This window comes from Spermophilus citellus (genome assembly GCF_964194105.1).
Source record: "Spermophilus citellus genome assembly, chromosome: 11".
In the NCBI taxonomy this organism is placed as follows: Eukaryota; Metazoa; Chordata; class Mammalia; order Rodentia; family Sciuridae; genus Spermophilus; species Spermophilus citellus.
The window spans coordinates 98,605,865-98,632,671 of record NC_138192.1 but is presented as its reverse complement, the minus strand read 5'-3'; the positions used below and the strand labels follow the sequence as shown (position 1 = coordinate 98,632,671).

Genomic DNA, 26,807 nt, shown 5'->3' with positions numbered 1-26,807 from the left:
TTTTTTAAAAAATATTTTTTAGTTATACATGGACACAATATCTTTATTTTGTTTATTTATTTTTTTATGTGGTGCTGAGGATCAAACCCAGGGTGAGGCAAGCACTCTACCACTGAGCCATAACCCCAGCCCAATATGCAGTTTTTAAAAAGTCATCTGCTTTTGTCTCCTTACACAGGCCTAATTCAAATTTCCCTGAGTGCCTGCTAGACACACAGAGGATAACCCACAATATATTCTCTATTGAGCACCAAAATGGACATTAAAAAAACACAAATTAGATCACATTTCTTTTCTGCTTAAAACCCTCTAGTGGGTTTCTCTTACACCTGAATAAGATATAAAGCCTTTCCAAGATCCTGGATGATTTTGCCTTGCTTATTTCTCTGGTCTCATTTCTTGCCACTCTTACCAGCTGACACCACTCTAGACATACCAATCTTCTTCTTAGAACACTTCTTAGAACATTCCCACCTTGGAGAATCCATACTTGCTCTGTCTGGAATACTCTTCCCACAAGTCCTCATTTCTTAACTTCATCCAGGTATCTGCTCAAATCTCATCTCAGATATCTCACCTTTTCTGTTCATACTCACCTTATTATCTTTTATTTTTCTTCATAGCACTTTACAGTACCTGAAGTAACACACACACACACACACACACACACACACACCACTTTTATTTTTAATCTGCCCTTGAAAGAATATAAACTACAGGAGGATACTGTGTTGTATAACACTGTGTTCTCAACACCTAAAATAATTTCTGACATATGACAGGTCGTCAATAAATATTTTTTGAATGAGTAGTGAAATTAACCTTTGGCATTTGCATCTGAGCATAGTAGATACACATAAAGACATTTATTGCAAGGAATTGGCTTTTGCAGTTGTGGTCACTGGCTAGTCAAATCTAAAATCTGTAGGGCAAGGCTTTCAGCGAGGGCAGGCTAGAACTCAGGCACAGGTTGAAGCTGCTGTCCACAGGTAGAATTTTTTCATGAAGGAAGTCTCAGTTCTGCTCAAGGGCCTTTCAATTGATTGAATCAGACCTTCTCATATTATCCAGGACAATTTCCCTTAAAGTCAATTATTATGGACTTTAATTGCATTAACAAAGCTTTCATAACTGGGGACAATAGCCTAGGTAGATTGACATATCATAAGATCATCATAGAATTTTGTGCATCTAATACTTCTGGGACACCTTCTCAGAATCTAGACATTTCTTCATTATGAATCAAAGTCAGTTCTCAGCAGACTTTTAAGTAGAAAAAGTAGCTAGTAAATGAATTAGCACTAATATTTTAACTTATTGCTGTATTTTCTAATTGGGCCTAGTTTAGTTGAAAGAAACAGAAACCCACTCAGAGGTGAGTTCAAGAAAAGTAGTTATTATTTAAAGGATTAGCCTTAAGAAGCTTGTAGCTGAAGGTAGTTCAGGATTCAAGGTAGCTGTGGGGTCTAGGGCGGAAGTTTGGGATTTTCATTCTGTGTAATGTTATTAAAGCAATATTCTCTTCTGATTCTTTTGATTCAATAGCATACTTCCAGTTCATATTTCCAAAAGAAGGAATCTTGACTTAGCAAAAAAATAGTCTGTTGTGTGTGGGTAGGGGGTCCTATATTCCAGGACAGGTTTTGATAGATGGCTAGGTGCCTCTCTCTTCCTGGAGAACAACCCAGCACTGTTTCTTTGAGCAGAGTATGGTAAGGCTAGGTGAAATAAAACTCTAGTTTTGGAATTTGAGACATAACTAAAAGGCAGATGAAATTTATTTCAAGCCTGGGGTAGGTAGAATCTGATGTCTCCTTAGTATAGGAGACCTCTGGAAAACTTTGTACTGCAGACAATCCTTTGACAATCCTTTCACCTGTGAAGATAGGGCTGTGTGTGTGTGTGTGTGTGTGTGTGTGTGTGTGTGTGTGTAGCTAGAGAGTTGAACCCAGGGGCAATCTGAGCTACATTCCGGCCCTTTTAATTTTCTAAATAAATGTCTTTTTATTTGACACAGGGGTAAGTTGCTGAGGCTGCCCTCGAACTGCCTCAGCCTCCAGGAGTTGCTAGGATTACCGGCATGTGCTACCGCGTCCGGCTAACTTACCTATCTTAATGGGCTATTGGTGATGTTCAACAATGTTTGGGACAAACACAAACAATATTTGTTTACAACAAAATGTAAGCAAAACGCCTACCCAAATGAAAATCATCGAAAGAAAAATGAATCTGAATACAGCGCGGAGGATGAGACTGTGTTTACTGTCTCATCCCTGAGCACTCCAACACCTAAGACGCGCTAAAGAATTCATTTTTTTCAGCCCCAAGACGCTTTCCAGGGAATGTGGAGAAAGGGGATAGATGGTCTGTGGTCTCTTCCAATCCTGAAATTGTAGTGTTTCCACAGCGTCCAGTCTTTCTCGCCCTGGTTTCTCCTGGACAAACAAAGCTATTTACTTATAGCCTCTATCGCCTACCCTGTGCTTTTCTAGGGTCTCAACCAAAGTCGCCACCCAGCCGAACCCTGGCTCCTCCCACACCCACAATGCACTTCGCGGTTCCATCTAGGTGGCTGCTCTATCACGTGTCACCGACGCAGCGCGTTCCCGCTTGGCGCATGCCCGCTATTTTTCTCCGTGGCGGCGGCGACGAGCGGAAGTTCTTGGGAGCGCCAGTTCCGTCTGTGTGTTCGAGTGGACAAAATGGCGAAGATCGCCAAGACTCACGAAGGTAAGCGGTCTTTCCCTACTTACAGGCTTTTTTCGCTGACAACGTGCTAAGACCTTGTCTTCCTAGGTTTCTGCTTCTTCCTGTAGTTCAATTAGTAGGGGCCGGTCCCGCGCTTCGGGGTCGGGGCCGACTCTTTGGCGTCAGCGGTGCAGGCCACTGCCCCGCGTAATGGCGTCCTTACTCTTACACCCCCGACAGGCGCTTTGTTCCGTGTTTGGATGCTGCTGCTTCACAGTTGCTTCTCTTTTCTGGCCAGAGGGCCTCGTTTGGGCGGCTTGCTGAGGAGGATTCCAAGGCAAGGGTTCGGGGAAGCGGGCGTGGGAGGAAAGTCTCTTCCGCCTCTCGGCACTGTCGTGGGCATAGTTTGTGCATCTGAGAGCCAGAAAAGCACTGAAACACGGCAGCCGCTTTTCCGGCTGCACTAAATCGAGTTTGGTTAAAACGAGGCCCGTTACTCCTAACCCGGGGAGTGTCTTCAGGCATCCGGGTTACGTGATTTTTCTTGCACGAAATGATTTGGACGTAAAATCTGATAGTTTTCCCCCTTAATCACGTCTAGTGTAATATTTGTGTTTTCCTTTGCGTGATTGTTGGAGGTGCAGGCAGAAGAGGGAAAGGCATAGTACTTTTGTTAATGACCGAAGCTTTCAAGATAGTTGATCGTTCTGTGGTATACAAAATAAGGAAAATGTTGTCCATGAGGGGAGTATTCAGATAAGCCAGGAAATGGGGCATGGGAAGTTGGAACAACATTTTTTTGATTTCTGACTCAGAATTCAAGATTTGCACTGAACACGAAGCTAACGAGAAAGAGACATTTATTTTACAGTCCTTCCTAGGTGTGTGGTATTAGTCTGTGAGTGTAACAGACTAAAGCTATCAAAATTTCATTCTGGTGGGGGAAATAGACGCGTATATATCGTAATTATTTTATGAGGCCAAATAAGTGCATAAATAGAAGTCAAAGCAACATGTTTTGTGTAACGGAGTGATTAATTTATGCTCAGTTATTTCACAGATGTGGTGACGTGTCCCTGGTCTAAAAGGATCAATCAGATTTAAATTAGGGAAGAACATCTGAGCCTGAGAGAACATCATGTAACAAGGCAAAGAGTTGTGAAAGGTGTGCTTGGGTAGTCTGCTCTGGCAAGAAAAGAGGGTTCAAGGAGAAAATCCGTAGATGAATCTGGAAAGATTGGTTAGGACCAGAAGTTGAATGGCTTTGAATAGTTGGGATACCCTGAGGAACTGAAAATCCCAACACTTTTTAAACCTACAAGTGTTCTTAAGCCTTATTCATTTGTCTTAAGGACCGTTTTAATGTATCTTTTGCAAACTGAATAGAAAATAGGACGATGTTGCTATTTTTGTTTTTTTTTCTGGGGTAGATTATTCCTATGAGGGCACTTTGTAGCTTTGATTACTTGTTTATTGGTTTCTTAACTATAACATACCCTTGGTCAGGAAAATCAGAAGGAGTTACCAGTTTCCCTACATTTTAGAAACCAGCTAAAAGCCTTGGTGGATTGCATTTTTTGGCCAAAGTTGCCATTTTATTTGGGATTATTAGTGTGAATTAAGTGGTGCAAAAGAAGATATTGGAAGATTTGGTTTTAGTATCTGATTACTGTTTGCAAGCAAGATATTTATTGTTCATTACTGTGAGATAGATAGATCAGAGTGATACATTTTTACAAGTACATATCATATTTACATGGCTTCTTGCTCCTTTTGTCTTGGCATTTTCCTGGAGAAGTCTATTTTTATTTGTTAAGTCATTTCTATAACTTTGAGTAGAATTAATTTTTTGCTTTCTTTTTTAAAGGTTGTGCTACTGTAGATCTTAGTATAAATGTTTATTATGTTTACTTAGCAGTCTGTTAATTTTTTTCCTTCTATTTCGAGATTATTGCATATGGGAATTATGCCCTGATATCCTCAGGGCTCGATACATGCACAAATAGTTAATAAAGTTTTTTATTTAAAGGCTGTACTGAGGATTGAACCTACTGGCACTCTACCACTGAGCTACATCCACAGCCAGAAAGAGCGCATTTAAATTTATCTTTGGTAGGCTTTGCTACTTCTCTTTGGCTTGGATAGATGAGAACCAGACTTATTTATGTACTGGGAAACTCCTGAACTGAAAGGAAGAAATGTTGAGTTAGCATCAATTTTTTGTAGGTTTTGAACACTGCAAGGTTTGGTTTTGGCTTTCCAATAACTAGAAAATAAAATTCCCTTTTCCTTCTTCCATGTAACAGTTTGCTCCAGAAAGTCACCAGTTGTGGGGTGAAGGATGAATTAAAGGAAGGCAGAGCAACAACCGTTCTTAGGCTGTTGGATTATTTGAGAGGAGGACTTGGATTTGAACCTCACTAGAGTGACTTTTAAAATTGTATAATACTTAATTTTTACTTCAGAGTTCATCATGTTGCTTTTTTAAGTAAAAAAGATTATCTGATCTTTTCATCCTAAATAATGTTGCTGGTGAAGACATTTCTTTGTTGTACCTTCTAGTATGTATTTTTTTTGGTGGGGAGGGGGGCAGGTAGTGGGAATTGAATCTGGGATACTCAACCACTATGCCACACCCCAGCCTTAATTTGTATTTTATTTAGAGACAGAGTCTCACTGAGTTGCTTAGTGCCTCACAGTTGCTGAGGATGGCTTTGAATTCTTGTTCCTCTTGTCTCCGCCTCTGGAGCCTCTGGGATTACAGGTGTATGTCCTCAGCTAGTATGTTTTTAATGTAATGGCTGCATCAGTTGTTTGTGCTTGCATCTTGGGAGGTCAGTAAATACTGCTTTCAGACTGAAATAGTACAACAATAGTACTTTACTGCATGGTTTTTTTCATAGGCTAGTCCCATCATTGAGCCATCCAGAAACTTTTTTTTCCCCCTCCTTACTGTCATAGCTTTTTTTTTTTTAAGTTCCTGGGATTGAACCTAGGGGTGCTTAAGCACTGAACCACATTCCCAACCCTTTTTATTTTTATTTTGAGACAGGGTCTCTCTAATTTGCTGAGGCTGGCCTTGTATTTGCGATCCTCCTGCCTCAGTCTTCTGAGTAGCTGGGATACAGGTGATACAGGTGTTTTGTCACTGCAACTAGCTTGTCATAGCCTTTACAAATATTTCTATTAGGATCAGCCTTCACATCCTCTTTAATCAACTTGATTAATTTTTACCCTGGTTAGGGAGGTTTATACTTCACAGAGTTGAAAGATAAAAAGAGCTAGACATATTCAAATCAAATGTTTTGGGCCTTTTCTGCATGTTAACTTGTGTTGAGTGTGTATAATTGGGTTGGGTATATAGCTGTGGTAGAGTGATTTACCTAGCATGCATATGGTGCTGGGATCAAATCCCAACATTACCAAAAAAATAAATTTATGTGCATCTAGCAGTATTTGAGCTGATTTTATATACAAAGAAAACCACTCACTGCTCTGTTTTGGAAGGGGAAAGATGGTTTAGCAAAAAATTCCATATATTGGCTTGTTTTACCATTAATTCCTTGAATTGGAAAATTTGGGTTACCACAAAGCTGAAAAAGTTTCTTCCTTAATTTTTTGCTTGAGGAATGACTGGAATAAGTAGTTTTATTATTCTGAATCTTGCTGTGATTTTTTGTTTTCCTTTATTTAGTTGTTGTCTTGATTACAGATTTCTGGTGTGAATATGCTAGTAAAATTAAAAAGGAGAAAGTAAAATTTGCTTACAGGTTTAGAAAGACTTTTTTCTTCCTGTAGAACTAATTGTTTAAGAATCGATTTTCCAGTATTTTCTATAGTGTTGAGTAAAATAATTTACACTATAGTTAGTTGTCTTATTTGGATTTTGTTTAATGAAAAGCCTGAGAATTGGGTTGCAGAATACATTTCCTGTTTTTTTTTTTTTTTGGGGGGGGGATGTCTTTTAAAAATCTCATTTGAAGCTGAATGTGGTGGCACACACCTGTAATCCCAGCAACTCCAGAGGCTGGGCAATTTAGCAAGACCCTGTCTAACAATAAAAATTAGAAAGGCCAGGGTTCAGTGCTAGAGTGCTTCTGGGTTCAATTCCCATTCCTATCTCCTCCCCAAAAGTCTTATGTTTGGGAAATACTTGGTCACCACTTGTTTCTGGCTAGATAAAAATAGATTTCACTTATGGAGGGACACTCAAAAAGGGGTTAGTGAATTTAACATCTGAGAGCTGTCTTATAACATGTAATAAACAGCAAATAGTGCATCAAAAATAATCCTGCTTGGTAGGTAGGTATGGTGACCCGAAAAAACAGATACTTGAGAATCTGAGAGAGGATGATCACAAGTTCAAGGCTGGTCTGGACAATTTAGGGGATACCCTGTCTCAAAATTAAAAGAGCTGGGGGTATAGCTATGTGGCAGAGTGCCTGTGGGTTTATGATAGAAGGAATGAATGAATAACTGTCCAAATTAAAAAACAAGGAATGAAGAAGCATCAAGGAGGAAGAAATGCTATAAGCTGGGGCATATGTGAGATATAGAAGAAAAGGCACAGGAGGGGAAACCAGAATTGTTGGGAAGCAGTTAACAGTTATATCAGTGGCATAAGTTTTTTTAAAAATATTTTTTAAGTTATACATGGGCACAATATCTTTATTTTGTTTATTTTTATGTGGTGCTGAGGATCAAACCCAGGGTCTCACATAGAGGCGAGGCTCTACCACTGAGCCACAACCCCAGCCTCAGTAAGTTTTTTATTTTAGTTTAATTCTTAGAGCTTAGATCTTTAGGTCTTAGTTTTTATTTTTCCTTTCTTTCCCTCCCTCCCTCCCTCCCTCCCTCCCTCCCTCCCTTCCTTCCTTCCTTCCCTTCCTCCCCTTCCCTACCTTCCCTTCCCTTCCTTCCTTCCTCCCCTTCCTCCCCTTCTTCCCCTTCCTTCCTTCCCTTCCATCCTTCCTTCCGTCCTTCCGTCCTTCTGTCCTTCTTAGGGCCTTGTGCATGTGAGGCAAGCACTCTACCAACTGAGTTGTAGCTCCACACCAGGTCCTAGTTTTAAAATACAAACAACGGGTTTTCGGTTATATCTTTGATGTCAAATAATTCCCAGATAAAATATTAGATGTTTATGTCAGGTAAAGTTTTTGTAATTTTATTATCATTATTTTGAGAAAGGAAATCTATTGTTTTTTAATGTGGTTTTGGGGATTGAATCCAGGGCCTTTGCATGCTAGGCAGTTTCTGTACTTCTTATCTATACTCTCAGCCTATTCTGTTTTTTAATGAATTGAGAAGTCAAATATGCTAGTCCCCTAGATTATCCATAAACATATTAATGCTGTTAATTAACATCTGTCTTCTGTACCTTCTAGCAGAATATTTATTTTTTGATAATTGAAAGTATGTCAGAAGCAGAAGCCCCCTCCAAAAAGCGGGGGGGGGGGATTCAGAGAAGTTAGAACATTTAAGATTTAGGATATTATGTAAAAGCTAAAAAATTCTATTTATGTTTAATAGAGGATTCCATTTCAAGAGAATATAAGTTTTTATTTTTTGTGGCATGGGGTCAGAGGCCTTGGTTTCAGGATAATGCAGGAGAAAACCAAGAAAGGAAGAGGTGAACTTAAGAAAGTCATGCTAAAGAAAAGGGGGGGGAAAGAGTTTTTTTAAACTGAAAACTTCAGATATGAGAAAAAGTACAGAGAATGATGAAATTAACTCCCAGGTTCTCACCAGAATTTTAGATTTAGGGCCAATTTTGTTTAATACATCCACTAGTCCTTTTCACCTGTTTTAAAAATACAATATAATTTTAGTTTTTAATATATTATTATTGATGCATTGTAATTACACGTAATAGTGAGATTTCGAGTTGCATTCCGCCCATTATTTTAAAGCAGGTCGTAGATATCATTTCATCTGTGAATATCTCAGTATGTATTTCTAAAATGTGAAAATTTAAAAAATTAATGCCATTATTATATCTCAAATTAATATGACAAAATAACCAGTTAGTGTTCAGTTTTGCCCATTGTCTTATAAACTTTTTTTTTCTGTTCAAATCAGAAAAATATGAAAACAATAAAGCCTGTAGATTGTGATTCATATATCTGTTATTAAATCTTTTCAATCCATAGGTTATTCACCCATCCTTTTATTTCCCCCTTGCAGTTGATTTGTTGCAACACCTTTGTCCCATGTTTTGATACAGTCGGGAGAGAAAGGGGAAAGACAGCAATAAAAACATCTAGATTTCGCTCAGTACTATTGCAGTGAAGATGTCAGGGGCCGTACAGGGGTTCGGGTTGTGTCTCTGGTGGAGTGCTTGCGTGCTGGTTTCCATCCTCAACACAACATAAAAAATAAATAAAATATTGTGTCAAAAAAAAAAAAAGATGTCAGGGGCCTACAAAACAAGGGAAACACCAATAAAATTATCTTTTCTAGGAATGAGTACATTTTTCAAATCACACTTCAGGTTTATTTTGTACTAGCCTTGGGAAGGAAATCTAACAAAGGGGTTGCATATTCTGGTTTGTCTCCTACTATAATTTAAATGGCAATAAACTACTCTCACAGTTTTCTAACAGCTTATCTGCTACCTGAAATAGTTTTGAATGATGCCCAGTGATATTCATATCTTAAAATCAGAGTAGCAGTTTAAGAAAGACCTTATTATTTTATTTATTTACTTTTTTGGTACTACGGATTGAACCCAAGGGTGCTCAGCCTCTTGAGCTACAAACTGGACCTTTTTTTTTTTTTTTTTTTTTTTTTGGTACCAGGGATTTAGCCCAGAGAGCTTAATGAGCCATATCCCCAACCCTATATTTTAATTTTTATTTTATTTTGAGACAGGGTCTTCCTAAGTTGCTAAGGCTGGCTTTGAACTTCCGATCCTTCTGGGATTATAGACATGTGCCACTGTGTCTGGCTCCCGATGCCTCCCCCCCCCCCTTTTTTTTTTTTTTTTTTGAGACAAGGTCTTTCTAAGTTGCCTAGGCTGGCTTCTAACTTGCAGTCCCCTTTCCTTAGTGTCCATAGTTACTGTGATTACAGAGGTGCACCACCATGCCAACTAGAAGAAAGACCTTATTCTTGACAGTTCACTTCAAGCCTTTGGCATGTCTCTTGCAGGTTCTTTGGTGAATAAAAATCTCATAATCTCATGTTCTTAACTGTTACTTTGATCTGTTGTCTGAGACTTTTTTTTTTTTTTGGTTTTTGGTACCAGAGATTGAACCCAGGGGTGCTTAAGTACTGAGCCACATCCCCAGCCTTTTTCTAATATTTTATTTAGAGACTTCGCTGAGTTGCTAAGTGCCCCATGAAGTTGAGGAGGCTGGTGGGCTGGCTTTGAACTCTGTCTCCTCCTGCCTCAGCCTCCAGAGCTGCTGGGATTACAGGCAATGTACCATGCACCTCACTTGTCTTAAGTCGTTTTTTAAAAACTACACTTAGACTATGACAACTCAGGATTTGAAGGACTGCCCATAATTTCAGTTTTGGGGTTTTAAATCACCGACAGACTGGGTATTTATTCATGCTTCCTTTTTATGATTTCAGAATTTCTAGCTAAGAGTTCTACCATGTATCCCTGTTCTACTCCCAATTAGTATGTTTTACTGAAGATGAGGTGAGATGAGTATTGGGGCAGGGACTAGAAATGATGTCAGGTGTTTAGAAATCCATGTTAAATATTTCCACTCCCTTAAGAGCCTCCCTTTCTAACACCTTATTACTATGGAATTTATAATCTAAACTTGTCCCAGCTTCTCTTCATCTTGTTCCCTAATCTCTCCTCTTTCTTCTTCTCCATTTCATCTTTCAAAATTCTTCCTTTATTATGTGGAGTACTTCAGCTCTTGTCTTAATCTTGTGAATATAAACCTCCCAAAGGCCTGTTTCTTACAAGATTAAACATTTACTTAGAATAGAACCCAGCAATACCATTCCCTAAGGTTTTACCTAAGTGATGATAAAAACCATGTTCACATATACCGGTGTAGAATATTTATAGCAATCTTATTTGTAATCATTTCAGATTGCAAATAAATCTACTTCTACTAGAAGATAAACACTATGATATATGAAATACTACTTGTTAATAAAAAGGCACAAACTTATTTTTTTCCTTTTGCAGTGGTGGGGATCAAGCAAAGGCTTTGTGCACAGCTCATGCTCTACCACTGAGCCGAGCCACATCCTCAGCCCCAGTAGCAAAAGTATTGATATATACAGTAATATGGTGATAGGCACATTTATGGATTCAGATGGGTTAAAGTGCTAGCTCTTGGCAGTTGTTATTTATGTGTAGCCACTAAGAGGTCCAGTTCTCCTCTTACCCAGTCACTTAGCAGAGTGTGTGTGTGTGTGTGTGTGTGTGTGTATATACACATTTTTTTTTTTTGTCTTCACATATGAATGTGTTGGATTACAGTGAGTCCTAAGGGAATGGGTTTAGGCTGGAACCGTGGATTTGTTTTATTTTGGTCAAAATTGAAGTAGGGAGAGATTAGCATTTTCATATTTAAGAAACTACAGGAATACTTAACACCAGTAGCTATAATTTAGTTGTTAACGTTGAAAATACGGAGTTAAAGACAACTTTCTTTTTCCTATCCCAGAAATGTTCATAAAGTTTCAAGTGGAATTTTTTTTAAATATTTATTTATTTTTTTTTAGTTTTTGGCGGACACAACATCTTTGTTTGTATGTGGTGCTGAGGCTTGAATCCGGGCCGCACACATGCCAGGCGAGCGCGCTACTGCTTGAGCCACATCCCCAGCCCTCAAGTGGAATTTTATAAGCCTTTGCTGGCATTGATGGGGGATAGAAGTTCTTAATGACACCCCCCCCACCCCACCCCCCCCCACCCCCCCCCCGGCCTGGCTTTAGCAGTAGTGGGCATTGAATCTAGGGCTGCTTTACCACTCACTGAGCTACATCCCTAGCCCTTTTTATTTTGAGAGGATCTTGCTAAATTGCTGAGGCCAGCCTTAGACTCAGGGAAAGTTACCTTTTTTGTTGTTGTTTTGTGCTGAGGATTGAACCCCAGGGGCCTTCTGCTGTTGAGCTATGTCCCCTTTTTATTTTGATACAGGGTTTTGCTTAAGCTGTCTAGTCTGACCTCCTAAGTTGCTGCTGATACCAGGCGTGTGTCTCTGTGCCTGGTGGAAAGTTACCTTTTTATTATGAAATATTTTAATATACAAGAAAATACAGGGCAAAACCTAATGAACATTGTAACCCATAGCTCCGATTTTAATGTCCTTCCATTGCTTTACCTCTTCTACTTAGTATCTTGAAAGTGAAACTTAAGATATAAAGTTACCTTATTTCACCTGGCTCTGGAGACTTCAGGCAGGAGGATTGGGAGATCAAAGCCAGTCTCAGCAACTTAGCAAGGCAGTTAGCAACTCAGTAAAACCCTGTCTTTAATTAAAAAAAAAAAAAAAAAAGCAACTCAGTGAGATCCTGTCTTTAACTAAAAAAATACATAAAGGGCTGGGAAATATGGTTCAAGTGGTTAAGCATCCACGATACCAAAAGGGGAAGAAAAAAGGTTACCTTATTTATGAATGTAATGACATAAACCTGTTTGCTTATAAATATTTGAGTGTATCATGTTTGATATTCTGGCACATAGTTAATTAAATAATTAATGAGCTTTCTAGTCTTTAATTATTCTGTTAACTTGCCTAACAAGCTGCTGAGCTTCAAGGAATCTGATATCTTAATAATGTGGATAAGATGTCTGTATAAATGTGCAGCAGTTCATGATGCATTACAAAACTCATTAGGCTTTTTTTAAAATTTTTTTATTCATGCTTTCAAGCAGAGAAGGAAAACAATGCCTGGATTTCATATAATGTTTTTTGAGCCTTTGTAATTAGAAAACTTGCTATTAGCAGGTACATAAAATAAACAGGTAAGTTTCTGAGTAAATATATTGTTCAAATGAGAGAGGCTAGTTACTGAAAACTCTGAGCTATATCCCAGCCTTAAAATTATATTTTAAATTGGATATTTGGTGGACTGGGGCTGGAAATGGAGGGGTTGAAGGGCCAAGTAAAGTAGTTTCCTGGGATGTTTGTTAATGAACTGGGCTCTTGGGTTGAAAGTTTTGTCTAAATGTACATCAGGTCTAGGACCTCACCTTTTAAATTTGTGTATCAAGTCATTTTGATTTAGGTGGTAATGCTGTAGAGGAGAGAATGCAGACTGTTTGGCTGGCTTGACTAACCCATTCATGTCTTCTGCCTGAATATTGATGAAAGTAGCATTTTCAGTCATTAAAAACAACCCCCGCCCCCAATCCATTTAGTTAAAAATAGTATGTGCACGTTGCAGGTGGATGTGGAGGCCTCAGATTTTCTAGAAAGGGAAAAAAATGAGTAAATTATCACTTATCCTTTAGCCAGTTTTTCTAATGTTGGAGTGGTTTTGTTTCTGTTCCTCTGGGAATAAAAAAGTGGTACAAGTGGGTAGAGGGGCAAATGGGGATTTAATTTTTTTTTTTTTTCAAATTTGGTGTTGGTAATTGAATACAGGGCTTTGCACATATTAAGTGCATGCTCCACCACTGACACACACCTCCAATATCCAACGCCCCCCTCCCCTTAAATAAAAACTTTAAACAGAAACAAAATTAGAGACAAGGGCAAAAGGAATCACCTACCCAAGTGAAGTAGTTCTGCCTGCCTGTTGTAATTTTTTTTTAAATTATAGATAGACACACACAATACCTTTATTTATTTTATGTGGTGCTGAGACTTGTGCCTCACACATGCCAGGCAAGCACTATGCTACTGGCCGACAGCCCCAGCCCTGTTGTAATGGTTTTGAGAGATGAGACACAGGAAAAAAGTAATACCAGTGGAGATGGTGATGTGACACACTGTAAGAATTTTGAGATCTGATTAAAAAACAAACGAACTGAGGCTGCTGAGTTTGGCAGTAAACCCATTACATTACTTTGAATTCCTTAAAACTGCTCCTGCTCCTTTTCATAAGGGGAAATGTGGCCCACCTGTGCCTTGGACTGAATAAAGTTGTTACATTTTCTTCTTTTTTTTTTTTTTTAAAGAGAAGAGAGAATTTTTTAATATTTATTTTTCAGTTTTTGGTGGGCACAACGTGTTTATGTTATTTTATGTGGTGCTGAGGATCGAGCCCAGCACCCCGCGCATGCCAGGTGAGCGCTCTACCGCTTGAGCCACATCCCCATCCCCCATTTTCTTTACCACAACCATCTTAAGGAACTGTAGGATGATTTCTTTTTTAGCTGGGAGGAATGGGACTGGACAGCTACATGATGCCAAGAATCTTTTGATTCTTGCAGCTAGTGAATGAGCTTTTTTAAAAGTGCCTGGTATCAAAGGGGGCTTAATTCAGTTGGACAAAGGGTTAGCAAGAATTGTGACTCTTTGTTAGGCCTTAAAAAAATAATTTACAGGGCTGGGGTTGTGGCTCAGAGGTAGAGTGTTCACCTAGCAGTGAGGCACTGGGTTGGATCCTCAGCACAACATACAAATAAAATAAAGATATTGTGTCCACCTATAACTAAAAAGTAAATATTAAAAAATAATTGGCAGGGGTTGGGGTTGTGGCTCAGTGGTAGAGTGCTCGGTTCTGGGAGGTGCTGGGTTCGATCCTTAGCACCATATAAAAATAAAGGCATTGTGTCCAACTACAACTAAAAAAAATAATTTGCAGTAGAAACTTATTTATTTATACATCTATGTATTATTAAGTTATCAAAACGAAATTAACTTGTAATTTAAAGTTACCTGGTATCACACAGGATCAGGCGAGAACTGGATGGAAAACTAGTCTTATATTTAAAGAAGACTAAAGAAAATGACAACAAAATGCAATGCCTGGTTCTTTCGTTTGTGGGACAGGGAATTGAACCTGGGGGTGCTCTACCAGCTGAGCTACTTCTCCAGTTCTTTTATTTTGTTTTGAGATAGGATCTCACTGAGTTACTGAGGCAGGCCTTGAACTTGTGATTCTGCTGCCTCAGCCTCCTTAATCACTAGGATTACAGGCATGTGCTACTCTGCCTGGCTTAGTGCCTGGTTCTTGACTGGATGTGGATTTAAAAACAAAAACCATAAAACAAAATCATCTCTAATCTTGGATGCTGCTAGGGCATTTGGGGAGATCAAAGTGAATGCTGTTGTGGTTATGTAGGACAGTGTCTTAAACATGGAAATATATGCAGAAATCTTTAAGGGTAAAGTATCTGTAACTTAGTTTTTTTTTTTTTAATGGCGATTTTTTTTTAATATTTATTTTTTAGTTTTCGGCGGACACAACATCTTTGTTTGTATGTGGTGCTGAGGATCGAACCCGGGCCGCACGCATGCCAGGCGAGCGCGCTACTGCTTGAGCCACATCCCCAGCCCCAACTTAGTTTTTTTAAAAAGATATTTATTGTTTAGTTGTAGTTGGACACAATACCTTTGTTTATTTATTTTTATGTAGTGCTAAGGATTGAACCCAGGACCTTGCACATGCAAGGTGAGCAGTCTACCGCTGAGCCACAACCCCATCCCCTTTGTAACTTAGTTTTAAATGTTTTTGCAAAATTTACATATATACATACATTTGTTTTATCTCATACAGAAACAATTGATGAATAATAATAGATGGAGAAATATGGTGGAGTGGGGTGAGGGGTATAACTCAACAGTAGCTTGCTTACAAGTCCCTGGTTTTGATTCCCAGCATTGAAATAAATGAATAAATAAAAATTAGGGGAAGTTTGGAAAGCAGTTGAGAAAAATTGATGCTTCATTCACCAGATGTGTTTTTTGTTTTTGAGGGTTTTTTTGTTTTGTTTTGTGGTGCTGAGGATCAAATCCAGGGCCATGCTCATGCTAGGCAAGTGTTCTTTCACTGAGCTACACCCTTGGTCTCAGATATGCATCATCTAAATATCAGACCGATGGCTTAAGTGTTTAAAGGATGAAATATAGGGACTGGAGTTGTGGCTCAGTGGTGGAGTGCTCGCCTAGCATGTGCGAAGCCCTGGGTTCGATCCTCAGCACTACATATAAATTAGGTATTGTGTGCAACTACAACTAAAAGAAACATTAAAAAAAAGGATAAGATGTAGCAAGAGTTAATTCATTTATTGAGTACTTAAGCATTTATGTTTATTGTCTCATTTAATCCTTAAATTTTTTTTATGTTGTAGAAAACTATACTCATAGATTAAGTTAATTATTAATCAGTAGAGAGAGCCATTATTTGAAGGTATTGAAGGGAGACATTTTGATTCCAGAGCTTAATTAAACTTAATCACAAAACTAAGGAGATGTTGATTGCAGCCAAATCATGTAGGGCTGTTGTCTTTGTTTTTTATTTCTATAACAATGCACCTGAGGCTGGGTATTCTACACAGTAAAGAGGGTTTATTTAGCTTACAGTATTAGAAGGTAAAGGTTCTGGATTGAATACACCCATCAGTTTAGCCTCTGGTGAGGGTCTTGTGGCTATATCACAACATGGTGCGTAGCATCATGAATTATGTTTAGGAGGAAGAGATTGCATGGCAAGACAAGCAAGAGATAGTTGGGGAGGTGCCATGATCTCTTAAAACAACCCACTCTGGAGAAATAACCTACTTTGTGAGACCAGTGTTAATTAATTTCTAGGGCAATGCTACCCTAATAACCTTCCTCTAGTCCCCACCTTTTAAAAAGTTCTACCATCTCAGCACTGCCACACTGGAGACCAAGCCTCCATTAAGTACATGATGAATCTTCAGGGGACAAATGATAACCAAACCATAGCAGCCCTGAACTCCATGCTAAAGAATTTAGACTGCTCTTGTATTATTATTCAGAGTTTGGTTCCAGCTGACCAGGACATTACATGAGGGGAGGGATCTTGTTAGAAATGCAGACACTTGGGTCTGACCCAGGCTACCACATTAAATAAAATCTGTAGGTGATTTTGTTGTAATTCAAGTTTGAATAACTCCACAGCACTTTTGCTTTTTTAGATAGTCTTACTTTCTTGCTTAGGTTGACCATGAATTCCTGGGCTCAAGTGATCAGCTTCCCCAGTAAATGGAGCTACAGATGTATACCACTGCACCCAGCTCAGTACTGTTTTGTTTACATCCTTGGTAGTGTTGAGATTAAATAACATTGAGTGGGGGCTGGGACTGTGTGGAAGGCCACAGGTTCCATCTCCAGCATTCAAAAATGGGGGAAAAAGTAAAATCTTGAGTGTAGTTCTGGCTCCTAATCAATATCAATAACATCAATCTTTCAGTGAGAAAGGTTTAAAATTCAATAATTTATGAATATTTTTGGCAATCCATCCTAAGGGTGAGGATAATTTGCAGTTGTTGAGATAGTGAACAGCTCTTTGCATTAGTTTGTTGAGGTGAGGAGATGTATTAAATGTATTATGTGCCTGTTACAATCATATTTACCCATTATATGTGGCAGTTATTTTAAATGTCTGCATTATGTTGATACCTTTTTGGAAAAATGAAATTAAGAGCGTTTCTGTTTTCTGTCTTATAGATATTGAAGCACAGATTCGAGAAATTCAAGGCAAGAAGGCAGCTCTTGATGAAGCTCAAGGAGTGGGCCTTGATTCCACTGGTTATTATGACCAGGAAATTTATGGTGGAAGTGATAGCAGATTTGCTGGATATGTGACATCAATTGCTGCAACTGAACTTGAAGATGTAAGTTACAAATTCTATAAGAGCAAGCTTCCTCCTCCCCTAATTAACTCCCTCCCCATGAGAAAGCAAGAAACATGAATAGTCATAGGCTTTTTGAATCTGTTTTGGTTATTATGGAGAATGACAACCTCTTGTTATGAAAATATTATCACTATTTTAAAAATATATTTTATGGGGCTGGGGATGTGGCTCAAGCGGTAGCGCGCTCGCCTGGCATGTGTGCGGCTCGGGTTCGATCCTCAGCACCACATATGAGCAAAGATGTTGTGTCCACCGAAAACTAAAAAAAATAAATAAATATTAAAAAAATATATATATTTTATGAAGCTTATATTTTATCCCACCATCCCAAACATATAGATGGGGTTAAATTTCTAGCTGCTGTTTTTTTTTTTTTTAATATATATGTTTTTAGGTATAGGTGGGCACAATACATTTATTTTATTTATTTACTTTTATGTGGTGCTGAGGATCGAACCCAGAGCCTCACACATGCTAGGCAAGTGTTCTACCACTAAGCCACAACCCCAGCCCTTCCAGCCATTCTTTTGTGTGATTTTTGTAACAGACAGACTTTATGTGTTTAGATGCTCAAACTAATTAGTCAAACTAGTTATTATGAAATTCAGGTCATGTTTTACTTAGCAGTTTGAGCCTTTTCTTTTCCTTGAAAGAAATTTAAAAATACCAAAGGTGAAATTTTCTAGAAGCCAATCAAGGGACTAGCATTCTGAGTTCTCAGTCTGATGGTAAAAGAGTAATGGCTATATGTTCCAGAAATTAAGGGGAAAGTTGTCCTTTCGTTTTTAAATAAAAAATAAGAAGCCTTAAGATCTTCAGAAGTACCTGCTGTTGCTTTTTTTTTTACAATTGAGACTAACACTAGTATGTGACAGTGTACTGTTTATTAAATATATTATTAAGGAAACATACGTTTAAAATTACTTCTTATTTTGTGACCACAAAACAAACCTTTGTTTAAAAACAGTAGTCAAAAAAATTAAGGAAATAGGAAAATGTTCAAATAAGCTGTTTGTAGCTGCCAAATTTGAAATTAAAATTTCATTATGCTAATTTTTAAGTTCTTTGTTTTATTTTTGGGGATTTTATTGCAGGATGACGATGACTACTCATCATCTACAAGTTTGCTTGGTCAGAAGAAGCCAGGATATCATGCCCCTGTGGCATTGCTTAATGATATACCACAGTCAACAGAACAGGTGACCTTTTTATTTGTTTTAAAATCCTAGTTTATTCTGCTGAAGAAAAGTGAATGTTTGAATTTCTATGGAAGCCAATACACTTTAGGAATCAATTCTTAAAATGTTTTTAAGTAGAGTTGAGTTAGAAGTAACACCTAGTTTATTTTGGAAAGGTAATCATTTTTGGAAGCATTGAACTGTGAAAATGTGGAGATACATATATTTGTGTATATACACACACACATAGACACACACACAATTTCCCTATGCCTTGTTTCTCCATATTAAGATTTATGAAATGTTAGAGACTATTTCTTTCATCAGTAGTCATGTATTAAACCTTGTGTTTTATAATGCTATGGTTTTTGTGTTTGATATTCTATTTGGTTATTTAATGAAGTGGGTTTTAAGTGAGATTTATGTCTTTTTAGTATGACCCATTTGCTGAGCACCGGCCTCCAAAGATTGCAGACCGGGAAGATGAATACAAAAAGCACAGGAGGACCATGATAATTTCCCCAGAGCGTCTTGATCCTTTTGCAGATGGTAATTCTTTCCCACTTTTCTATAAGTATTCAGAAATTTATTTGTATTAAGTTGTCTTTAGCCCTTTGATTTTTTTTGGCATGCTTATGAATTTGCTTTTCTTTTAAAATCCCCCTTATTATAGATTTGTGTAGATTTGGTTGAAGTCACAGATGCCATATTCTTCATCTTTATAATGCAAGTTTTCTTTCCAGGTAGAAGGACAAGAAAATAATGAGCCAATGCCATAGAAACGCAAAGGGTTAAAGGTTTTTCTTTTACTTTTGTTTTGGGTACTCTTTCTATACTTTGAACAAATGTGTTTTTCTGCTCAATATACTTTCAAATTATTGAAAGTTTTCATTCCAAATTCTAGAGTTTTAGGATTGCTACTTTTGAGAAACTGTTTCTCACACTAGAGCTCCCCCAATATTGTTCTAAATATAGCTTAGTAAATGCTCCTACTTTGCTCTAAGCATACCTAAAGTTAAAACAAAAGTGTGTATACAAAGACTTTGATATTTTTAATAGTTGGAGTCTGTTTTGCTAATTTTAGTGTGCAAGTCAGCACAAGGGGCATAGTGAGCCTGATGGAAGCTTTCCTCAGGTGAGTTGAGTTTCACAGTCAAAATTAGGTGCCTGTTTCTTAAAATTAGATTTGGCTGCAGGTTTACAAATTAGATTTTCAGCCTGCATGAATTAGTAGGGATATTCTTTTTTTTTTACTTGCATAATTGTAATTGATTTAAACATGTATGTCAGAATTCACAGGCCCATACTAACTGTCCTTAATTTCTTTCCTACAGCAGTACTGCTATATGCCAGTCCTGTCTGCATTCTTAAGGGTGCAGTTCAACACATCCTCTCTAGATTATGGTGAAAAAGTATTCCAAAGGAAGTCTTATCAGAACTAGTGTCAGAAAGAATGACACTGCCAATTGGGCATGATCTTCAGCTTAGGAAATGTCTTAGAATTTTATTATTTTATCCTAAATTATGATGCTATACTTCTTGTATAGCTAATTATCACATTTCTGAAGCATAGTGTGCCTCTGTGAATCTTATAATGTACTATTTGGGCTTCTTTAAGATATTTCAAAGTTTGAAAAGCAAATGCTGAAACTTTAACCAAGAGACTAACACATCTCTTTGTACAGCACTTTTCTTCTGTGTGCATCATTAAAAACTGGTAGAAGTAATGTATTTTAAGTAATGTTTCCAGTTGTAATTTATAGTTTCTAAGAAAAATGTTTCTGGGTCAAGGAAACTTTTAAAAACACGAAGCCCTTTTTAGTAACGTGACATCAGAATAAGATTATAGGTATATTTTTAAAAATCAGATTTTCTAAACTACAAATATTTTAGAACACTGTATGAAGAACTTGTCTAGTCATAGTTATTTGTAGTCAGGATTTTAACAGCTTGCAACAGGTAATGTTTTGAATATAAATATCTTTCCAAAGTGTTACTAATGGTAAAGAGATAATTTTCTAGGCTTCTATTCTGCTGCTTGAAGTCAGAACTGCTGATGGAGACAAAGGCACGAAAGTGTACGTATTCCGGATTAGCAACCCAGGAACCCATCACTTCTGAAGACTAAACTGTGCTGTCATTTTGTTTTTATATGCATTAAAGTATTTGTTTTAAACTGCTGTAGATATGTTTGTGTTCAAACAGGTTAAATTGATCAGCAAACTCAATAAAAAGTAAGATGTATAATTATTAAAGTTTTTCTATCAAAAAATAAATTAAATGATTTTGGAATAACATAACATTAGAGCAGGGCAGATAAATCATTTGAACCTAATTATTTTTTATTTATTGTACTCTTGTCCTGTTGCTGTTCTTTTCTGCAGGAGGGAAGACCCCTGATCCTAAAATGAATGCTAGGACTTATATGGATGTAATGCGAGAACAGCATTTGACTAAAGAAGAGGTATGTGAACCTGCCTCATATTTTAATGGTTGTAAAAGAATGTAAAAAAAATTGAGATTGAGAGGCTTTCATATTTCTCATTTTGTTAGTTGCTATACAAGTAATATTTTTAGTAGTATTAATGAAAAATAAAATGAGAAAAAAAAATGACTCCCCAATTCTATCACTGTTCAAATTAATCTTCATATTTCTATGTCCTTTTCTCATCCAGGACTTTTTGGGTGTGAATGTGTATATATCTATCTATGAGTAGATTGGATGTATGTGAGAGAAAGGTTAATGATATGCGTCTAAAGCCATTATGTTAGGGAAAGGCCAGATGGTCATGTTATTCTTGAAAAAATCCCTAATTTTCCCACAAGATTCAGTTTGCATATGGATGGAGAATTTTGAATAAATGGTGTGTGTGTGTGTGTGTGTGTGTGTGTGTGTGTGTGTGTGTTGCAGTCCTAGGAATTGAATCCAAGTCCATTTTGTTTTAATAGTTAATTCCATGCCTTTGTTATATTTAGAGTTGTTTATTATGTGATTTTTAAATGGGGTACTGGAAACCCATTTTAAAATCTGGATGAATTAAATATTTGTTATGACTAAATCATGCATAGGATTTATGTAATTACAGATACAAATAAAACATAATTTTGATATTTTCATTTTTTACCATCTGTTTTGTTGTAGAGTGTCAATTGCTATTTATGAGAGTTTTAAAAAGCCCTAATTTTTCATTTTATGTAGTGCTTAAGACCAGATCCAGGACCTTGTACATGCTTAGGCAAGCACTGTACCACTGAGCTACATTCCCCAGCTAAAAACTTACTCTTCAGTGAAAGTGTTTTGGTTCCCACTTTTGACTTGAGATTTTGCTGAACTAACTATGTAAAGCAAGGTGTTATATGTTAAAATTCAGTGTTTGCTTGTGTAGGAAGAAAGGCATTTTGTAAAACTGGAAATACAAAAAAAGAGTTAGAATAAGGAATGGTAATAACAAGTAACATAAAAAGTAAAGTGAACAAAGTATAAAGTAGTATATTAAATGGAAATGATTATATTAATGGCATTAAAATAAATATTTTTTGTTTGTTTTTGGGCAGTGCTGGGGATCTAACCCACATTCTCATGTATGGTATGCAAACACGCTACAATTAAAAACACTCTTTTTTTTTTCCCCCTGGGGATTTAACCCAGGGGCACTTTACCACTGATCTAATCCCTGTCCCTTTTATTATGAGACAGGGTCTCATTAAGTTGCTGAGGCTGGCCTCAAACTTGTGATCTTCCCACCTCAGCCTCCTGAATTGACTGGGATTATAGGAATATGCCACCTCCCTGGGCTCATGAAAGAATTTTTAAATTTTTAGTTGTAGATGGACATAATACCTTTATTTATTTATTTATTTATTTATTTATTTATTTAGAGAGAGGATTTTTAATATTTATTTTTTTTAGTTTTCCGCAGACACAACATCTTTGTTTGTATGTGGGGCTAAGGATCAAACCCGGGCCGCACGCATGCCAGGCGAGCGCGCTACCACTTGAGCCACATCCCCAGCCCCAATACCTTTATTTTTATGTGGTGCTGAGGATTGAACCCAATGCCTCACACATGCTAGGCAAGTGCTCTACCACTGAGTTACAACCCCAACCCTTATGAAAGCATTTTAAAGATAAATGTTTTCTGCTTTTTCAAATGTTTTTCAGAGAGAAATTAGGCAACAGTTAGCAGAAAAAGCTAAAGCTGGAGAACTAAAAGTCGTCAATGGAGCAGCAGCATCCCAGCCTCCCTCAAAACGAAAACGCCGTTGGGATCAAACAGCTGATCAGACTCCTGGTGCCACTCCCAAAAAGCTGTCAAGTTGGGATCAGGCAGAGGTGGTTGTTTTTTATTTTTCATTGTTATTTAAAATTTTTTTTCAATTATGTAATATATTAGTATAAAAAACAGATTTATTTTCTCACAGTTTATGGAGGCTTTGAAGTCCAAAGATTAGAGTGCTGGCATGTAGGTATTTGGTGAGCCATCTTTTTGTGACTTGCAGATGATTACTTTCTCCCTCTGTCCTCACAAGTTCTTTTCTCTGTTTTTTGGTCACTAGTTCTATCAGATTAGGACCCCACCCTTATTACCTCATTTAACCTTAAATACTTCCCAAAAGGATTAATCTCCTAATACAGTCACATTAGGGGTTGGAATGGCAACATCAGTTTGGGATATTTGCTGGATCCTCTGTTAAAACTTTTAAGTGCTTTAGTGATCAATCCTTCAAATCCCCTGCCTGCCACCTCATGGTACTGGAGGTTTAATCCAGGGGTACTTTACCACTGAGCTACACCTACCATAGCTTTTCTTCATTTTTACTTTGAGATAGGGTCTTGCCAGGTTGGTTAGGCTAGCTTTGAATTTATGATCCTCACTATGATGCCGGCGATGAGAATCAATTGGGGCTGAGTTTCATTTCCCTAGATGTGAAGATTGAACATCCAAAAAACAGGCAATGAACATCCAAAAAACAGGCAAGCACGAGTGTCAAGCTATTTTTATTTAAAGGATAGAACAGAGATAGACTTCTGCCCGGAGTTGGGTATCCGAGGAAGTGGGGCTGTTCTGCCCCTTTTATACTTTTTAGAATTCCTTTATTCTCATTGCCTCTCTTCCCAAGAGGTGAGCCAAAAGGTAGAGTTCCTGGGTTGGAGAGGAAAGGAGCAGCCCAGAGTATCCCCCCAGGAGGCATTCGTTAACAGCCCCTTATAGGGAGGAAAAATCCCTAGAGACAGGAACTGGTGGAGGAGGGGGAAATGTCCTGAAGGTATTATCATTTTATTTTCTCCTGAATCAGCCTCCATTTCCCCTATTAATTGTTACCAACACAGAGTTACCCCTTACCTCCATTCCCTGCTTCCTTAACTCCATTCCCTCAGCCACAGTCTTTGGGATTATAGATGTATACCACCATACCTGGTTATCCTTCAAATTGTTTTAACACTGCATTCATTTCCTAGTATTTTATTTCTGTCTCTACATACCATCTATACAACAGCTGGCAAATTTATGAATTTGTCCCCTGCTTCTGTTCTTTAGGCTTATATGTGTCTTAACTTGACAAACTTACTTGTTTAACATGCATTTCTTTTTTTTTTTATTTTTTTGAGTGAGAGAGAGAGAGAGAGATTTTATTATTTATTTTTCAGTTCTCGGCGGACACAACATCTTTGTTTGTATGTGGTGCTGAGGATCGAACCCGGGCCGCATGCATACCAGGGGAGCGCGCTACCGCTTGAGCCACATCCCCAGCCCTTAACATACATTTCAAAACCATTTTTTAAAATATTTTTTTAAGTTGTAGATGGACACAGTACCTTTATTTTGTTTATTTAGTTTGTTTATGTGATGCTGAGAATTGAACCCAGTGCCTCACGCATGCTAGACAAGCACTCTACCACTGAGCCACAACCCCAGCCCCTCATTTTTTTTCCTAAACTTAAAAAGAAAAGAGGATTTTTTTTTTTTAGGTTACAGTTTTGAAGCCAGAAAGTCCAAATGTCATGGCAATTTAAATATATTCAGTATCTATCCACTTTTTTGACACCTAATTCACTGTTTACTGTAGTTTAGATTACTGTAGATAGTAGTCTGTCTATTCATATGTCAGGAAAAAAAATGCCTCACAACATGGCAGTATTTTCACATTCTCAAAATTAGACTATATTAAATACAACACATAATTTCCATAAAATTTAAGATAGATAGATCCTGAGGATTTCTGTCATTTGCTTGTGAGAGAATTCAGTTCTGCTGAATATGATTAATTATTAACTAATGCCATGGTTGACATTCAGTGCTTGCTTTTTTCTTTTTAAGAGAGAGAATTTTTTAATATTTACTTTTTAGTTTTCAGTGGACACAACATCTTTATTTTTATGTGGTGCTGAGGATCAAACCCAGTGCCCCGCGCATGCCAGGCTTGAGCCACATCCCAGCCCCTCAATACTTACTTTTTAAAAAAATATTTTTAGTTATAAATGGACACAATACCTTTATTTTTATTTGTTTGTTTGTTTTGGAGCACTGGGGACTGAATTTATGTGCACCGAGTCCACTGAGCCACATCCCCAGCTGTATTTTGTATTTATTTAGAGACAGGGTCTCACTGAGTTGCTTAGCGCCTTGCCATTGCTGAGGCTGGCTTTGAAATTTCGATTCTTATGTCTCAGCCTCCTGACTGCTGGGATTACAGGTGTGCGCCACCACTCCTGGCTTATTTATTTATTTTTTTAAATGTGTTGTGGAGGATCCAACCCAGTGCCTCACATGTGCCAGGCAAGTGTGCTACCACTGAGCTACAACCCCAGCCCCTCAGTGCTTAATTTTAAAAACTGAGATAAGCTTGTTCTGATGGAACTGTTTACTATAGGCTTATAAATAGACAAAGAGTTAATGTCTTTCTTGTAACAGCTGCAGAGATCCAGACCATGTTTTCTTTTCATTCTGCTCATTTAACATAACTTTACCCTAATCATGACACTGGGAATTAGAATACATAATAGGAAGGGGTTATTTCCCACCTTTCCTTCTAATTCAGCAGGAGAGACAAGTGCCAGAAATTGAGATGTTGAGCAATTTATGTTCTTTACTCAATACAGAATTTCCCAACCTGGAGTAATAGAGGTTTTTAAAATGAACAAATATTAAACTTAATTTTTTATAATATGCAAATTTGCAAATAGAAAACTAGAGTTCTTGGGTCTCCAGGAGGATCCCATTTTAAAATAAATGTATAAAGTATATTACAAATTCTGTTGAATATTTAATGGAGCAGTGCTTAAGTCTAAATTTCGTTTGCTTACTCTAAGTCATCTACTGTTTTAATATGATATTGTCTATTCTGGTGGAAGTTCTTTTGATACTCATGCTATATGGTGCCTTGCATCACCTATTAGTCTCTTATTCAAACTGCTGTGGAATCATAGTGTTACTTAAATTTACTTCTGATCCCCCCTCCCCCAATCTTGCCATCATTACTTGGATGATATTGTTTGGTATATGTGGTTTAAAGATAATTATCTGGGTAATCCAAAATATTTATTAGACATACATACATGCACAGTGAACACTATTTAAAATAGTATTTGTTAGAATTTATGGTTTTCTTTTCCCCTGATAATGTATGTCTTTCAGTTTGGGAAATACTGAGGGAATTAGAGCTGGCAGTCTTTCAGTGCAGATTTAGATGGAAAAACCATAGTCATACCACATACTTAGATTCAAGACTTTCACTGTTTCAGATTAATACTTGAAATTGTTTTTGGTCTTAAACCTATTTGCAAGAAAATGGGTATCTCTTTTTTTAAACAGAATGATAGTCTACTTTTGCTTTAATTATATAGAGACTAGAATTAAAATATTTTATTTAAAAATTTTTGGTTGTTCTCTGTGGGTATGTAGATGTGTGAATAAGTTTTTTTTTTTTTTTTTTTTTTTTTTGCTTTGTTAAGACCCCTGGGCATACTCCTTCCTTAAGATGGGATGAGACCCCAGGTCGTGCAAAAGGAAGTGAGACTCCTGGAGCAACCCCAGGCTCAAAAATATGGGATCCTACACCTAGTCACACACCTGCGGGAGCTGCTACTCCTGGACGAGGCGATACACCTGGGCATGCAACACCAGGCCATGGAGGCGCAACTTCTAGTGCTCGGAAAAACAGATGGGATGAGACCCCCAAAACAGAAAGAG

General features: G+C 37.5%; 1 protein-coding gene across 4 annotated transcripts in view; it reads left to right on the top strand.

Moving 5' to 3' along the window:
- The first annotated feature begins 2,581 nt into the window (after window positions 1-2,581).
- The window catches only part of SF3B1 (splicing factor 3b subunit 1), a 41,880-nt gene continuing 17,654 nt past the window's right edge, over window positions 2,582-26,807 (top strand). For 2 of the 4 annotated variants that reach the window (XR_014018093.1, XM_081261867.1), the window contains exons 1-7: window positions 2,582-2,730; window positions 17,250-17,416; window positions 18,532-18,636; window positions 19,050-19,164; window positions 21,000-21,079; window positions 22,778-22,948; window positions 26,570-26,807. Coding sequence is in view for 3 of the 4 variants with exons in the window: in XM_081261867.1 (XP_081117993.1) it covers window positions 2,703-2,730; window positions 17,250-17,416; window positions 18,532-18,636; window positions 19,050-19,164; window positions 21,000-21,079; window positions 22,778-22,948; window positions 26,570-26,807 (904 nt within the window). In the remaining variant the exon portion in view is untranslated. Of the gene's footprint in view, window positions 2,731-17,249; window positions 17,417-18,531; window positions 18,637-19,049; window positions 19,165-19,211; window positions 21,080-22,777; window positions 22,949-26,569 lie in introns of those variants that run through there. The other 2 variants (XM_081261869.1, XM_081261868.1) reach the window with 2 other exon arrangements.